This window comes from Indicator indicator, chromosome 26, assembly GCF_027791375.1.
Source record: "Indicator indicator isolate 239-I01 chromosome 26, UM_Iind_1.1, whole genome shotgun sequence".
NCBI classification, from domain to species: domain Eukaryota; kingdom Metazoa; phylum Chordata; class Aves; order Piciformes; family Indicatoridae; genus Indicator; species Indicator indicator.
This window is the reverse complement of record NC_072035.1, coordinates 525,610-542,378: the sequence shown is the minus strand read 5'-3', so window position 1 is coordinate 542,378 and position 16,769 is coordinate 525,610. Positions and strand designations below refer to the sequence as shown.

The 16,769-nt window shown below is 48.4% G+C and overlaps 1 protein-coding gene across 1 annotated transcript; it reads right to left on the bottom strand.

Moving 5' to 3' along the window:
* Positions 1-4,650: 4,650 nt before the first annotated feature.
* On the bottom strand, positions 4,651-14,776 carry LOC128975763 (solute carrier family 2, facilitated glucose transporter member 11-like). The gene is made up of 12 exons (XM_054392788.1): positions 14,756-14,776; positions 13,218-13,316; positions 12,402-12,562; positions 10,931-11,055; positions 9,770-9,899; positions 9,402-9,550; positions 8,169-8,356; positions 7,412-7,522; positions 6,653-6,754; positions 6,447-6,522; positions 5,428-5,555; positions 4,651-4,851 (listed from the first exon to the last, which is right to left on the bottom strand). Exons 1-12 carry the CDS (start codon positions 14,774-14,776, stop codon positions 4,651-4,653), a joined length of 1,491 nt encoding a protein of 496 aa, XP_054248763.1.
* Between the last annotated feature and the right edge of the window lie 1,993 nt (positions 14,777-16,769).

Genomic DNA, 16,769 nt, shown 5'->3' with positions numbered 1-16,769 from the left:
TGTCCCAGCACCGTTCTGCCCAGCAGGGATGGCACAATGCTGCACGTTTATCTCTAGAACCGATTGTGTTCAAAGGCAGTGCTGAACAGGGAGCAAGCTGATTTATGGTCAGATAAATGCCATTGTTTGAACCAGCAACCAATTTAGCCATGCTGCAATCCTGCTGACTTCAAAGGAGTCAGCTCTGACTAAATTTGGTATTTGGCAAATTTCATATGTTAAATGACGACAGTCTCCTGTTTGTCAGCTCCCTAGGAAGCAATGAGATTCAGAGCCTCCCCTGCTAGACATCACTGCTCTCCTGTGTGCCACACAGCAGCGTGGACCTCCCCATCAGCAAGAGAATCAGCAAGCCCTCTTCTGAGTGCAACTGTTGCATTGCACCTGCAGCAAATCCCTTACTGTTGTCCCCACTCTGTACTACACCACCACTGCTTGCATTTTCTCCTGCATCCCATGGGTGATTTTTCCAGTCTTGTAGATTTTAAATGCAAGAAGATTTTTTTAAATTAAATATTAATCTAAAATTGCTTGTTAAAACATTTCTGGTTTATCTTTGTTTTGGTATCTGTTCCTATGCTTCCTTGCCTGGAAAGAATTGCTTTCCATCCCTCAGTGTTTACATCTTTCAGGTAGTTTGTTATTCATAATTCTTTTATTGTGGAGGTCTTTTTCAGTCTGCCAGCCCTCCTCCATCTATCAAATCAACCAGCTTTTCTTTTGTTGTGCTCTGCCCCCCTCCCTGGAAGTGTTCAAGGCCAGGTTGGATGAGGCCTGAAGCAACTTAGGCTAGTGGAAGGTGTCCCTGCCTGTGGCAGGGGGGGTGGAACTAGATGGTCTTTAAGATCCCTTCCAACCTAAACCATTCTTTGGCTCTTCCCCTGTTATGTATCAGTCATTAAATGTAAACATGCCCTTGAATCCAGCTTTCTTTGCTTTTCAAAACTAATTCCTTGCAAGGTATTTGCTATCTTTCAGATACAACCTCATACTACTATTTTAACCACCTCTGGCTCAGATTGATTTTTATTTCTGCACTCAATTTATGCAACAGGTCTTTTGGAATAGCAGAAAGAAGGGGAAATGTACTGCAAAAGTTCTAGGGGGGGGAAGATAAATATATACCAGGTTGCATGCAAAGGTGGTCCTTTCCACTTGCAGGCTTCCCTGATGCTTTCTTTAGTTACTTTGGGAAAAGTCACTCTGTCTAGAGAGCAAGAGGAGCCTGAGAGAATATTCCAAGCCATCACTTCCTTCTTTCCTAGTGTTTACACTCCCTTGGGTTTGGGATGAGGTCCTTGCTGTTTGGTTTGCCATTATTGAGCTGGTTACTGACGAAGCTGTGGATCATTTTGGTGACTTGTGTATCCATGCCAGGTCACTAAGGAAGAGAAACTCCAAGAGCAGCTGACACAGAGTAAGAGCTGCAGAGTAATGGACAACTAAAACTGCACTGATGGACGTCAAAGTCCAGGGGGACTGGTGCAAACCAGAGTGGACTGGCTTGGACAGCCCAAGTCATAGGCTGAGTAATTAGTTACCACATTTAAGTTCCTGCTCTTTTGAGCAACAAAGTCCTCTGAAGCCTGACTTGCCAAGCACAGAGGTTCAACTATTGAATTATGGGATCAGTTGGCACTTTGAGAGCAACAGTCACAGCCTGTTCCTTCAAGTCTGTGTCCCTATGACACAGAGTAGATGCTAGGAAAGAGGAATGGAGTCCTAACTGTAAAATGACATCTTTACTTTTATCCTCAGTTCTCAAAAGGCCTCTTCACCGAGCAGTCTCCAACATGCTTCTGTTAAAAGGCTTTTACAAGTTATTCAAACAGCCTGGGGGGAAATTCTTGCTTCTGCTGAGTGCCTGCACTTGGTGGTTCCCCAAGCTAGGAATTTTTGTCTCTGGTGTTGATGGTGCCTTGAGTGCTGGGTTCAGTTTTGGGGCCCTCACTACAAGAAGGACATTGAGGTCCTGGAGCAGGTCCAGAGAAGGGCAACAAAGCTGGGGAAGGGTCTGGAGAAATGATCTTACAAGGAGTGGATGAGGGAAATAGAGCTGTTTAGTCTTGATAAGAGAAGGCTGAGGGGAGACCTCACTGCTCTCTACAACTCCCTGAAAAGAGGTTGGAGTGAGGTGGGTGCTGGTCTCCTCTCCCTAGTAGCAATTGACAGGACAAGATGAAATGACCTCAGGTTGCACCAGGGGAGGTTCAGGTTGGATACTAGAAGGGTTCTCAAACACTGCCACAGGCTCCCCGGGGAGGTGTTTGAAAGATGCAGAGATGTAGTGCTGAGCACCAATGGTTTAACACCAGCCGTGGTAGTTGGATAGTGGTTGGACTGGAAGATCTTTTCCAACTGAAATGATTCTGTGATTCTATGATTTGATTTCTAAACATTAATATGAACTGTAGGTCTCTGAGGATCCCCTTTCCAGGTGTATTTTTGCCTCATACTTCACATGGTAAGAAAGCTGACCTGAACAACTGTCATCCGTTTTTTCAGTTGGAGGTGTTTGAACTCACTAACAATTAACCAACTTGTTAAGTGCTTCAATTACACTGTAACCAATGAGACCAATTAAAATATAACCACTGTTCATCTTTGCTTAATCAGTCTAAAAAGACCCCTGATTTCAGGCCATAAGGAGAAAAACTCTGGAATTAGTGTTTGCTGACACAATGCACCCCAGGGCTGGCTCAGAGGCAGGAAGTCAAGTAAGGCTGTACCATTTCTGAGGGGGCTTGTTTCATCCTGCCAGGTGCCACAGCCTCTGTCCTTCCAGGGCTCTGGGGAAAAGGCATGACAGTGCTGACTCATGGAAGCAGGCACAAAGGTGGGCACAGTGAGGACCTCTGAACATGGAGGACTTCTCTTGGTTTCAATCAATTCTTCTCTGACCTATACATCCCAGCAGCCTCTGTCTCTACTCAGGTGGTCTCTTCAACCCATCCCCTGCTTCCTAGCCTGTATCTTCTCTACTGCCTTGTCGTCTTTGCTCCACTTCTGTCTCCTATCCTTCTCTGCACTTCACCAAAGAAATGACAGAATATTGTTAGGGTTGGAAGGGACCTCAAGTCACCCAGTTCCAGCACACCTGCTCTGGGCAGGGACACCTCACACCAGATCAGGTTGCCCAGAGCTACATCCAGCCTGGCCTTAAAAACCTCCAGGGATGAGTCTTCCACCACCTCCCTGGGCAACCTCTGCCAGTGCCTCACCACCCTCATGGGGAAGAATTTCTTCTGTCTGCCGCTCAGTGCTCTCTCCAAACTACAGCAATTGAAAGTACCTGTGCAATTCCCATCTCCATAGACTCTTAAATCCCACATATTTCAAAATCTCAGTGTTGTTCAAGAGCAGAGAGACCTGCTCTTGCCCCTGTCTGTATATCAATGCCCTCTAAAATAGCAACCATCACAATGAACACAAGTTTAGTTTTATTTTTCCTACATCATAAACCTTAGGCAGCGGAAGATAGTTCTTGTGCAGGCTCCTCTTCTGAGGAGATCTGGAAAACACACTCTGGAAATGTTTACAGTCTTGTCATTCAAAAATGATGTGTTGTTTTCTTTTTGTAATGGAGTTTAAAAACACACTGAAAGAAACTTTACTTATTTGGCAAATCTCCACCACCTTCTTTGCTGTAACCAGCAGCAGCGTTGGGACTTCCACACAAACAAAGCCAAAAGGAAAGAGATGGCTTAGCTCTGGTTTTTGAAAAGAAACTTCACCAGTCAAGGCAGTGCCTGTGAAAGGCAACGTTAGAGGAGTGATGATGCCCTGCTCACCTAAAAAGAATCACTGCCACATCTGGATCCTTTCCAGTATGGAGACAACAAGAATCAGAGAATGTTCTGCTGTGAGCCTCATCTCCACCTCCAAAATACGCTGATGCCATGACAGCTCCTCACCACACCTTAACCTCAGCAGCATGCAGGTATGAAACCACACAAGATAGAGCAGTGAGAGCAGCACAAGCTGGGCTGCAGAACCACTTGTGGTTTACAATGTAGGACTGGAAGACGACAAACAAGCCACAAAGAAAACCAGTCCAGAAAAATTAGTCTGCAAAACAATGCCGAAAAGTCAGTTGTATAATAAGCCACTTAGCAAGTACCAGCAGCTTTCTTCCTAATCCATCTGTCACATGGTTTTTATAGCTGAAAATAATTAACTGCTTGCTATTGCTCAACAAGCAGGGGTCTATCTGAAATCACTTAATAACAGAAACAACAGGGAGCACCAAGACAAGGCACTGAGAATTTCACCTGCTGTCTGCAAGCAGAACTTAATCACATTAATTTCTGTGTTAGACAGCCCAGATTCAGGAGCAAGGGAAGAAAAGCTTCTGAGAAGGATGTCATTGTTTGGGTGGAAGAAAGAAGAGGTTTGTTGCAGCACTGATTGATGCTAAGAGAACAGGGCATCCTTCTGTCACTCTATTATGGACTTAAAGGTCTTCATGTGTTACTTAGCACTACAAACAGATCATGAGGCCTTTGCTGGCATTTATCAGTTCAAGTATATCTTTCCAAAGTGAAATCCAGAGCAGTATCTTCTCCCTAACCCTACTTCTCTCTTGGTGTCCCTGCAAGACAAGATAGCCACAGCTGCATTTCCCCCCAGATGCCATCCTTCTGTCTTCTGCTACAAGGTGGTGGATTTGATCTCTTCAGGGCCTTTATAAAACCCTGCACGGGGCTGAGCTCTGAAGTTCCGCTTCTTGAATTCCTCTGAGATTTCCAGGAAGGACTTTCCCTTTGTCTCAGGAAGGAAAAACCCAACATAGAGTGCAGTACAGATGCAGACCACGAGGAATGGGATGTAGCAGAAATGAACTAGAGTTTTCTGAGGAGGAGGGAAAAAAACAACAACACAGTGTTGGTGACATTCGGTAGGATGCCAAACTGGCCTCTGATCCTGGCACCTGCAGGGACTAACTTCACCCAGGGAGTGTTGCTGCGCACCCCAGTCAGGGCCTCACATGTCTGGTCCCCGGCACAGCTTGGGGGATTTGATATAGCAAGAATGGTTCAGAATGGGTTGTGGAGTTCTGTTCCCTTTTGTTTCAGGAATTACCTCAGGAGATGGTTCGAGAGCCTGGCCAAGGGGAATTATATCACTTCTCTAGTCCCAGCTGTTCTCAGCTGAAGATAGAGGAGGAATATCAGTTATCCATACCCCAAATTAATCTGCTTCCAGCCTCACATCCAGAAATCACTGCAGGAACATGAAGGAAGTTTGGTTTAGAGGAGTTGTAACCACTTTCCCCATAAAGATACCTTTCTTGGCACTGCTATCTTGCTGTGTGTCTGCAACTTGCGATACTCCAGGCCCTTTCTCTTTTCCTGGTCACTATCAGAGCCTCTTTCTTGCAGTAAACACTAGAGAGCTGCAGGTGATTGCTTTGCCCTGGGAACCCACCACAATAAATGGAAAGGCTGTTCCGACCAGAAATAGGTTGAACCAGAGCAGAGAGCCACAGATCATGTAAGCAGCTGGCCGGGACATTTGGTCAAAAACCTCTGTGGGCAGCACTCCTGTCACACCAGCTGGAAAGAGAAGTGCCAACAGAGTCAGAAATGTTGTTCACATTGCATTAAAAACAAGAGCACACCTGATTAAAAGTCAATCCCAATGTGCACTATATGAGAACAGCAAATTATTAGTCAGGAAATTATTCTGACTAGTCAACAATGCCAGAACAAGGAGTAATAGAGACCAACTGCAGCAGAGAAGAGTTGAAGGTTAAATGTTAAGGACTGCCTGCTTATTTGAACTCTGTCATGTCAGAATGAGCTGCTGGGAAATGTTTTGTAATCCACATTATTCTCAACAGGACCTAGCTGTGAGAGTATCTTACCATTAATTCAGTCCTATGACACTGCAGGGACTGGGACAAATTACTGCCGACTCATGTGGCAGCTTGGTGCTTTTCTTACCTGGCTTTCTTCAAACCCACATAAGAGAAGAGAGCCTCCCACGTACTCACACATCTGCACACACACAGCCTGTGTACTGCTCCCCCAACCACACAAACTAATGGATTCTATCAAGACAATGCAGGTTATCAGCTAACAAATGGATGTGGAAATTATTCTTCCAGGTATCTGTGGGCAAATGATCAGAGGATGTAGCCATCAGCCTCTAGGGTTAAAGTGAAGCATTCGAAATGCTGGTCTACAGCCCTAAACGGTTGGGCAGCAAACCACAACCTCATCCATTTAAGGCAAGAATCACCTGGAAGTGCCATCAGAAGATGAAGAAACAGCACAGAGAGTGGCACAGACTGTCCCTGAACAACGCTGACCTACCAGGGGCATGCAAGCCCCCTGGGAACTGCAGGCAAAAATTGCCTTCTTGCTTTGAGTGTGCTGTGGCTAAGGAGGGCCTGAGAGTTTCCATAACCCAAAAGTTTCAGCGCAAGCACTGAGGGAACTGACCTGGTCCGATTCCAAAGCTCAGGATATAGGCGAAAATGCAGGCCACGCTGAGATAAGGCATCCAGCTGATCTGAGTCTACAGCCACAGAGACCAACAGAAAGCCAGTGAGGGCACTTACACTGATCTGCTCCCACTAAGCACCCCAGGCATACAAAAGGCAGAGGCCAGCTCCACTGCACTGAAACAATCCAGCGGAGTGTGTTACCTGCTGGCTCAGAGCAACCATGAAGATGATGGCCCATCCTGCCATGCAGAGGTATCCACCCAGGAGCAGCGGCCGCCGGCCTGCGTAGTCGATAAGCATGTTCTGCACAGAGCAACGCCGTGACACAAAGCAGATATTGAACTTGTGCTGACATTCCCCGTCTGCTCCCTCTGCCCATTTCAAAACTACCTGCTTGCCTTGCTCTACAACTGCTTGATGGATGTTATACACTTCTCAGCAAAAGAAGGATAGAACACTGGCACAGGTTGCCCAGGGAGGTAGTTGAGGTCCCTTCCCTGGAGATATTCAAGGTGAGGTTGAATGAGGCTCTGAGCAGCCTGATCTAGTTGGGGATGTCCCTGCTGACTGCATGGAAGTCAGACTGGATGAGCTTTGGAGGTCCCTTCCAACCTGGACCATTCTATGATTCTATAAGGAAAAGTTGAAGGAAAGTCTGCTGGCAGGAATCAGGCAGGGAGGGTGTTCAAGGTGAGGTGAGAATGTCCCAGCTGCAGCCTAAACTATGCCACTATCTGTAGTAACACAAAGCAAGAGAGCTGTGGGGTTTGGAGACTTCAGAGAGCAGTGATGGTGCAGTGTCTGACAAAACACCTCTGCATTAACCTGTCTGGACACAAGTGCTGAGAGCCTGCCTGGCTGCTGGGCACAAAGGGCTTCCTTGGCAGGGAAAGCAAAGCAAATCCCAGATTTGTAACTAAGACCCTACTGGGTGTCAGCAGAGTGCATGAAGAGTCTCACACAAGTGACAGAGGTGATCAGCTCACAGCTCCCCGTGCCGACCACAACGTATGGGATGGCGTCCTGGGGAATGCCAGCCTCCTTGAACACGTATGCTGCGTAAAAGTACATCTGGGGGAGAAGAGATGAGAAAGCAGCGAGGGGAAACACCTGAAAACACAGCCCAGTGGTATTCCTGAAGGACCACCCAGACAACAATTCACCTGCTGCCATACAGCCTGCTTTGAAAGCATCCCTCCCAACAGAGGCTGGAGCAGCTCTGCTGCGAGGACAGGGTGGGGACGCTGGGACTGTTCAGCCTGGAGAAGAGGAGGCTCCAGAAAGACCTAATAGTAGCCTGCCAGTACCTGAAGGGGGCTGCAGGAAGGATGGGGAGAGACTGTTTGCAAGGGCCTACAGTGACAGGACAAGGGGCATTGGCTTCAAACTAGAGAAGAGCAGATTTAGATTGGATATCAGGAAGAAGTTCCTCACTGCAAGGGTGGTGGAACACTGGCACAGGTTGCCCAGGGAGGTGGTTGGGGTCCCTCCCCTGGAGATATTCAAGGTGAGGCTTGACAAGGCCCTGGGCAACCTGATTTAATTGGGGATGTTCCTGCTGACTGTGGGGATGTCAGGCTGGATGGCCTTTGGAGGGTCCTTCCAACCATTCTATGATTCTGTAAGGACAAGCACACTTTGGAAACCCAGCAGCTAAAGCCAAGAGCCTGCAGCCACCCAGCACTACTGCTGGCTGCAGTCCTGGCAGGCTGCTCACCGAGTCGTTCCCACACAGCTGCATGGCACTGCTCAGCACAACGATGCTCAGCAGCTGCCACCTCAGAGAGGGGTTCTGGAGGAGCTCCCAAGGGTTCTTCGCTCTCTGGCCTTTAACAGCAGCCTTCTCAGCAAGCATTTCTTCCAGCTCTGCACTCAGGTCACTGTTGCCTCTGAGCTGCTGCAGTGCTGCAAGGACAAGGGAGCCTCTTATCCCCTGAACTTTACTTTCAGTTTGCCTCCTCTGCAGGGTGAAGGATTGAGCAGTGACTGATGGCTACAGGAAACTGTAGGGCAAAGTCTGAGATCGTGGTGGTACCCTCACAGAGATCATGTAGCTGCTTGAAGGATTTGGAGGGAAGGGAGGCCAAATCCCTCACCCTTGTTTGACAAGAGAATATTTCCAACCGGTGCCCATTTAGGCAGCCATGCTTCTGACTCAGATCTCAAGTGGCTTCCCTGGGAAATGCAGGCAATAAAGGTGTTCTTGGTAGGCAGCACATTTTCCCCAGAAGCTAATTCCAGCCACTCTGTATACAGAGATTTGTATACTACAGATCTAGGCGAACCTCTTAATACAAATTGGCTTCAGATATGGTCATGAGCTCTTCAACCAGCAGCTATTTCACTTCAGAGTTACAAAACATATTTGCTATGCTGGACATCAGACCTACCTTTCAACTTTCATTCTTTTACAGGAAGATGCCTTTCACTTACCAAAATAGATCACAAATATTTATGATTCTAGAATGTTCTTTAGTTTGGAAGGAGGAAGTGACCATATCTGGAGCTGGACATGACCCTTCCTACATTTCAGACTTGGGGCACTGTTCTCAAAACTCAGGGGAACAAAAGCAGGATGCAAGCCAAGCATTCAGAAGGACCAGGGGTGTTCATCCAGATACATAGCCAGCCACCACCTGCTGCAGCAGCTACAGCAATTCCAAACCCTGAGGGTACCACATATTTTGTACAGACCAGATATGGCCCTCTGGTCTAGAAACACATTGTTCATGGAAGCAGTGCCATGGGGCTTCAAGCTTTTACGTTCAGCTAAGGCTGGCAGAATCACAAAGAATACTTGTGTTGGAAAGAAGTCTACATTTCAGTCTGCCTTGGGCTGAGTACACTGGGCTGAACATTGAAAATATGCAGTTGACTGTCCTGTGGTTTACCTGCCCAGTCAGTAGATCTCAGATGCTCAGTGAGAGGCTCCCAGTCACCCTAAACTCACCAGAGATGCAGGATTCCTCATCTCCACAGTCAATCAAGAGATATCTGGGGCTTTCAGGGAGCCAAGGCAGAGCTGTGAGCTGGATCAGGGCAGGTACCACGTTGCTAGCTAAAAGGAATGGCCAGCTCTCCTCTCCTCCTAGGAGCTCCCTAGAGAGAAAAAAACAGTAAAGTAAAACCAACAGAATTTCCACAGCACGTTTTATGACCTGGCAAGAGCCCAGCAGCCTCTGCTACATGTGGGCACTGGAAAAGAAAGGAGAGAGGTGGTAAGGAAAAGGAAACAAAAACATCAGAGGTGGGGGGAAAAAAAAGAAAATTTAAAAAAAAATTAAATAAGTATAAATTTGGCTTCTTGCTCTACATTACCTGAGTCCAACAACCTGCCCCAGCACCAAGCCCAGGGCTGTAAACGATGCAGAAGTCAAGGCCACGGCTCCTCTGAGCTTCTTTGGGGCACTTTCTGCCAGATACATGGGCTGAACGTTCATGCTGACACCTGGGCAAGGCAGACAGATAGTTACCTCAGCTTGCAGACAGAGGAGATGAGGACAAATGCAGTCACAGAAGCACAGAAGCATGGAATCACAGAAGCACAGAATGTTGGGGGTTGAAGAGACCTCCAGAGATCAAGTCCAGTCCTGCTGCCAAAGCAGGGCCACCTAGGGCAGATCACACAGGAACACAACCATGTGGGTTTTGAATGTCACCAGAGAAGGAGGAGACTCTTGAGGTTGCCAGCTGGACTCTTCTGTTGTGGACCATGTAATGGCTCATCTAACAGTGCTTATGATTTACCCAGACCCTCAATTTCACTCTTATTCACTATATTATCTACAAAACACACATGTTCATACTCATACATGGCAGTGGATAATGAAACAGGAAGCTGCCAGGGTCTCAGGCTGGTGGTCTTCTCAGCATCAAATCCAAGGTTTGAAGAGATGTTTCCCTCTCGTCTCTCATTTTGAGGAGATGATCATATATTAAAAACGTTTATCGACTTTTGAGGAAGAAGGGTGGTGAGAGTCTGAAACAGGCTGCCCAGGGAGGTGGTGAATGCCTCCTCTGTGAAGATGTTCAAGGCTAGGTTGGATGAGGCTAAGTCTAGCCTGTGGTGGGGAGGTTGGAGCAGATGACCTCTGAGGTCTTTTCCAACCTGAGCCCTTCTGGGATTCTATGAATCATTATTTCCTTGGATGAACTTCTAGAAAAGCTTCAGTGTTGGTGCTCATGCTGATGGGGATGGATTTTCAGCCCAGTTTCTCCCTGAGCTCCCCTCCCTGTGTGCAGAGGACCCACAGATACCCTCATGTGTATTACACAAAACACCTGCCTGGGTCTGCTTTACAAACAGTCCTTGGAAGGAAAGTATGACAGCTGTGTGGACATTCATGGACACAGCTGTGGGCACACCAGAGGATTCACTGCTTTAATGCCTTGGATCAGTCCTGCTTTAACCTGTTCTGTTTCTAACTGTTGCTTGGTGTCACATTTGTCCTGTTCCATTTCACATGTCACCCACCATACCTGCATTCACACCAGTCAAAAACCTGCTCAGCATAATCATTTCAAAGGACTTTGCCATCCGGCTGAATCCAGACAAGATTGCAGCTATGATCACAAAGACATTGTTCAGCAGCAGGGACATCTTTCTGCAGAGAGAAGAGAGGCAGTGCTGAGGGTCAGGTTTGGTCACCAGGGAAAACATTTCACCTGGCAGATCCAATCTGCCAGGCCTGGTAGCCCGGGGCAGGCTGCTCAGCTCGCCCACAGAGCATCCTGGTTCCTCCAAGCCCTGCGGCAGGGCTCTGTGTGCAGATGGCACACCAGCAGCTTTGGTGTCTCGTTCTGAAAACGGGAATCAGCATCACGGACCTGCATGGCTGATGCAGTTAGAGTCATCTCCACCTACCAGCACGACCACAGGGTGTCCCTGCAGCGCTGCCTTCAGACACTGAAGGCATCATAAGGCCCTCGCCCAGATTTCCTGGCTCTCCACTCACAGTTTCCCTTTGGAGTGAAGTATTGCTTCAGAAAGTCGTGTGTCTGGGGTTGAAAAGCAGAATCTGCCGAAGCAGGCATTCTCACGCAATGGCAGGAGCCTTATAAAGCTTGTGTCAGAAAGTTTTTGTGTCCCCCAGCAGGAATTTCTGTCCAAAACCAGGAATAAAAAAAGAGCTCTCTACTGACCCATAACACACTGATGCTCTCTGGTCCCAGCTCACTGCCCTACCTACCCCTCACAAGTCAGGCCTCTGGGCTCTCAGTCACGCTGGCCTGTGGGGGTGTATTGCAAAGCACTACAAGGGGACATCTCTAAACCTTTCAGCAGATAAGGAAGCCAAATCCTTTCCAGATCCTCACAACTATGAAACAAGTGAGCCATGGGAGACAGAACTCCAGCCCCAACCCCAGACCCGATGCCTGCTTCATCATACAAGAACAACCAACCAAAATGGTAGTGCATAGAGGAGGATTCTGAGGTCAAGGGAGGCAAAATCTAATGTCCTATTAGCTTCTGTTAGCAAAAGTGGTTTGGAGTAAAGCTGTGCATGAAAGATAGGTGAGGAGATTCAAGCACAGGGTGGATAAAAACAAACAAACAAACAAAAAACAGCTGTGAAGATTTAACCTCCTGACATATTTCAGCCAGAAAGGTGGATACACAGCCTGTAGGGCACGAGGACCTGCTCTTTGTAAACCCTCTCTGTTTTTCCTGTGTCTTTCAGTTCCCACAGCTCATTTGGAAGAAAAATCCCTGGCCTGTTCTGTCATAATTTCCTTTTTAAAAGGATGGCAGAAAACTGGGGGCAAAAGTCATGGTGATTCTGGAGATGGTTCCTGTGAGGTGGAGCTGAGCTGAAATCCATGCAGCACTGCAGCTGGGGCAGAGAATGCTGAGCGGTAACAGGGGGAAAAGAACAACTCCCCATGGGGTTTGGAGACATGAAATGCTGCCACAGGCAGCTTTCTCCCTGCAAATCCAGCACCCTCTTACCTTCCCAGCATGATGGCCATGGGACCAGCAACCACAGCCCCAGTGAGTCCTCCCAGAGGGTATGCAGAGACAGTGAAAGACCACAGCAGCAGGATCATGTTGCCCTCCAGGGGAACACCAGTGCGATCCAGCCAGGTTTCATTCATGAACATCTGGATGTACTGGGAGGGAAGGAAAGTGCTGCATGACTATGAGACAGAGCTGAAGGACACAGTGCTGCATGACCATGAGACAGAGGTGAAGGACACAGTGCTGCATGACCATGAGACAGAGGTGAAGGACACAGTGCTGCACGACCACCATATAGAGATGAAGGACACTGAGAAATGTAAAGGCTTCCAGATTCATGCACCTGTGACTCTGTCCCTGCCTCCAAACCTTTGGCTGAAAAAGGGCCTCCAGTTCTTAGCTGTGTTTTTAAGAGTCTACAGCTGTGGCTGTTGCAAAGTTGTACTTGGTTTGTCTCTGTGTGCAGCTTTCTTGGGTAATTTAAATCTATATCATGGGTCCAACTTTGAATTTAAGGAGAAAAGTCCATTCCAAAGGATGCAAGTTGGAAAATGCTAAAATTAAGAGTTGCTAATGCAACTGAAACAAAGCTTTTGAGTAAGTTTTTGTGACACTAGGTCCTGCTCAAGGGTGGCTCTTGGCAACCTCAGGTATGACTTATGCATAGGGAACAACACATCCTTCCCACCTCAGCCTCAGTATTAGCAGGCTGCATGTTTTCAGTGGCAGGCCACTGTTTCTGGCCAGAGTGAGGACACTAAGGAAGTGTCCATCTCAGGAGGAGGCTTTCAGACTGGCAGTACTTACTGAAGTTGGAGCATTGATGATGGAGATGTTGTAACCATACTGGAAAGTGCCTCCAATCCCAGCAGCACATATTGTCAGGATCAGGATCTTGCTCTGAAGCTTAAGAAGATGGATAGAAAATGTGTGGCTTCTTTGCACAGAACAAATTGGCTCAACAGACATTTGGGCCATTCCCACTTGGAGAGGTGTGAGGTGAAGACTGCGATAGGCTACAAAAGTAAGATGAGGAGCACAGCTGAGTGTCTTCATGTTTCCCCCAGCATCAATGAACCTCCCTTCCTTCTGCAGTCACAACTCCCCATGCAGCATGCTTCTTCCCTTTCTATGTCCCCCCCTTCCTTGTCAGTTCACACTTGTTTTGTGCCTCTGCCTTTAATTTCCCCATCTGGCTGAGATCCTTTGTCTGGCAAGCTGTGCTCTGATGGTGTCCTTGGACTGGGAGCACTGTTCCACAGCTCAAGGCCACTCAGAGAGTGCTAAGGGCCTCTGGCCTTTAGCCTGGCACCTCCTGCACAATACTCTGGTTGGCCCAGGGCCAGGATGGCCTTTGCCAGCCCCCTGCTTGCAAACCCCTGCCAGTGGGACAGCTCTGTGGGTGACATAAAGAGCCTGTGCTCAGGCTTGGCCATTCTCCAGTTAGTAAAGGGCACCTCAGGCTAGACTGTGTTTTGCTACATGAATATGACCCTAGTGACTCTGAGAAAAACTTAGATAACCTAAGGCTGGGGAGCTTTCTGCTCTACCTGGTCATTTTCTTCTTACACAGCCACCTACCAAAGAAAAGGAAAGTTCTCTCTTGTCTTGCAATAGCTCTAAAGTCGCAGTTTCAAATAATCTTAGATTTTCCCTTTCCTCTAAGCCTTTTACTGTAAACAGCTTCCACATCAACCTGAGAAAGGACTCTTTCCCTCTCCCAGGACACAAGTGAAGCCAGGCTGTCCCAGCTCTGCAGCAAGAAGAGGCTGAGCTCTCTCCTGTCCAGTATGAAGCAGGTTCGTTTGGCTTGCATTCCCTTGGGTGCACCACTGCTTGTTACTGAGACCTGAGCCAGGACTGTGCACATGCTGTCTCTGCTCTCCCCAGTCACTCTGCTTCTCCAAGGGAAAGAAATGTCTTCTCCTTACAACAGCATGTTTCTTTTTCAGTCACACTTCCTGGTAACTCCTGCTCATTTCCCTGCTTTCATCACAGAGTACCCCCCATCAGGTTCTGCATCACTGAGCCCACTGGCCATGGGCTAAAGGAAACTGCTTGGCTTCTCCCTTCAGGAGCCACCAGACAGTGCTGTGCTCAGAGCAGAGCTGTATTTACAGGGTGCCCTTCCAAAAATCTTCCTCAACACCTGCTTCTGCGCTATTGTCCCAGCCACTGTAGTGGCACAGCCAGGAAAGCCATCAGTCTTTCAGCTTTAGCCCAAGGACTGTGATGAGTTGGACAAATCACTCTACAAGAAGCTGGCAGCACTTCCACAGCCTTACAGAAATGCAAATTTCAAAGCATGAGCAGTCAGCAATAATAGTAAAAGAGATAATTTTTACCAGTCTCTGCAGCTTGGTCATTCTCTTTGGTAGGTTTCCCTCTGTCTGCCAAAGCCTCTGGCGCTCTCAGCAGTGCTCTGGAGGATTATTTAAATCTCCAGCCTAGGAATGTGTATTTAGTCACCCATTACATCAGGATAAGACACTTGACTTGGCAGGTGTTTTGCCAGCTCATTTACATTCTCAAAACAGGGCTGCACCTTCACTAGCAATTCAGCTTCAGTCCTTTTGTTCAAGGTACCTGACGGCTTGGGGGAGTAATCCTGCAACAGCCAGAGCTGCCTAAAGCCTCTCGAGGGCCAGTGTGGTTAAACTCCCTTGCCAGGAGCCTGCCACAGTTGCCCAGTGGTGCTTGTCTGATTAAGTGTGATCAAAGCAGCAGCAGACTACAGCTTTCTTTCTGACTGTATTTCCCCTGGAACTAAATTAAGGGTCTGAAAGACAAACCAAACTATTTCTCTTAGTCCTGTCAGTGACAGGAATGAACAAACCCCAAACCTTTCAAATGCCCTTTCACTGTCCTCCTGTCTGTGTCCTGGTGACACAGAGGCACTCCAGCTGCTACTGCACTGATGCACAGGGGCTGCAGTCCTGCTCCCTCCCCAGAGCCTGGCACTGAGCAAACAGCAACACTTGCAGCACTCAATTTTGTCACCCAACAATCACCTCTGACCTTCATGTCACAGGAGGCAGAGAGCTTTGCTTACATGTGCTGTGTGACACCTCTGCTGTGAGGCCAGGCTGAGGGAGCTGGGGGTGTGCAGCCTGGAGAGGAGAAGGCTCCAGGGGCACCTCAGAGCTGCCTGCCAGGACCTGAAGGGATCCTGCAGGAAGGCTGCAGAGAGACTTTTGCTGAGGGGGTCTAGAGCCAGGCAAAGGGGGAATGGTTTGAAGCTGAGGCAGAGCAGGGTTAGAGTGGAGTTGAGGAAGAAGTTGAGTGTGAGGGTAGTGAGAGTCTGGCACAGGCTGCCCAGGGAGGCTGTGGCTGCCTCCTGCCTGGGGGTGTTCAAGGCCAGGCTGGATGAGGCCAAGACTTGTTGAGAGCTGCCTATGGCAAGGGGGTTGGAGCTGATGGCCTTGGAGGTCCCTTTCAAGGTAAGCTGTTCTAGGGTTCCATGAAGCAGCTGGAGTGGATTTCCCTTGATTGTGGCAAGGTTTCACTTTGCCAATGTCAGCTCAGAGGTTCTGCTTCTGGGAGATGTTCACTCACAGTGGGTATGGCTCTCCTGGTGTCCTGGCCAAGCTGCTGTGTTTTCAGGCTGCTTACAGCCCTGTGGATGGGTTAGGTGTCACCACACTGAAGATGGGTCTGAAAGGGGTTGGAACTGGATGACAGCAGGGTTAGAGTGGAGCTGAGGAAGAAATTCTTCAGTGTGAGGGTGGTAAGACTCTGGCACAGGCTGCCCAGGGAGGCTGTGGCTGCCTCCTTCCTGGGGGTGTTCAAGGCCAGGTTGGATGAGGCCTTGAGCAATTGAGTCTAGTTGAGAGGTGTCCCTGCCCATGGCAGGGAGGATGGACTGAAATCCCTTCCAACCTGAGCCATTCCATGAACCTATGATCCCATGATGATTCTATGGGTTTTTGCTTCTAACGTGCATAATACATACTACACCATAGCAGAGGTGCTGCAGCCCTCTGATCCTCTTTGTGGCCTCCTCTGGACCCTCTCCAGCAGGTCCATGTCTCTCTTGTGTTGAGGGCTCCAAAGCTGGACACAGCAGTAAGGGCAGAGGGGCAGAATCCCCTCTCTCATCTGCTGGCCATGCTGGTTTTGCTGCAACCAGGATGCAGTTTGCCCTCAGTCTCCTCTCTCTGGACTGAACACCCCCAGATCCCTCAGCCACTCCTCATCTGACACCCTTCAAACCTCCCTCTAGCCTCCTTGTTCCTCTCTGGACATGCTCCAGGACCTCAATGTCTTGTACTTTTGCTGGGGATAAATAGAACTTTCTAGACTTGATACTGGTACCAGTTGCCTTGTTTCATAAAGTGTTTTCACTCATTCCAACCCTTG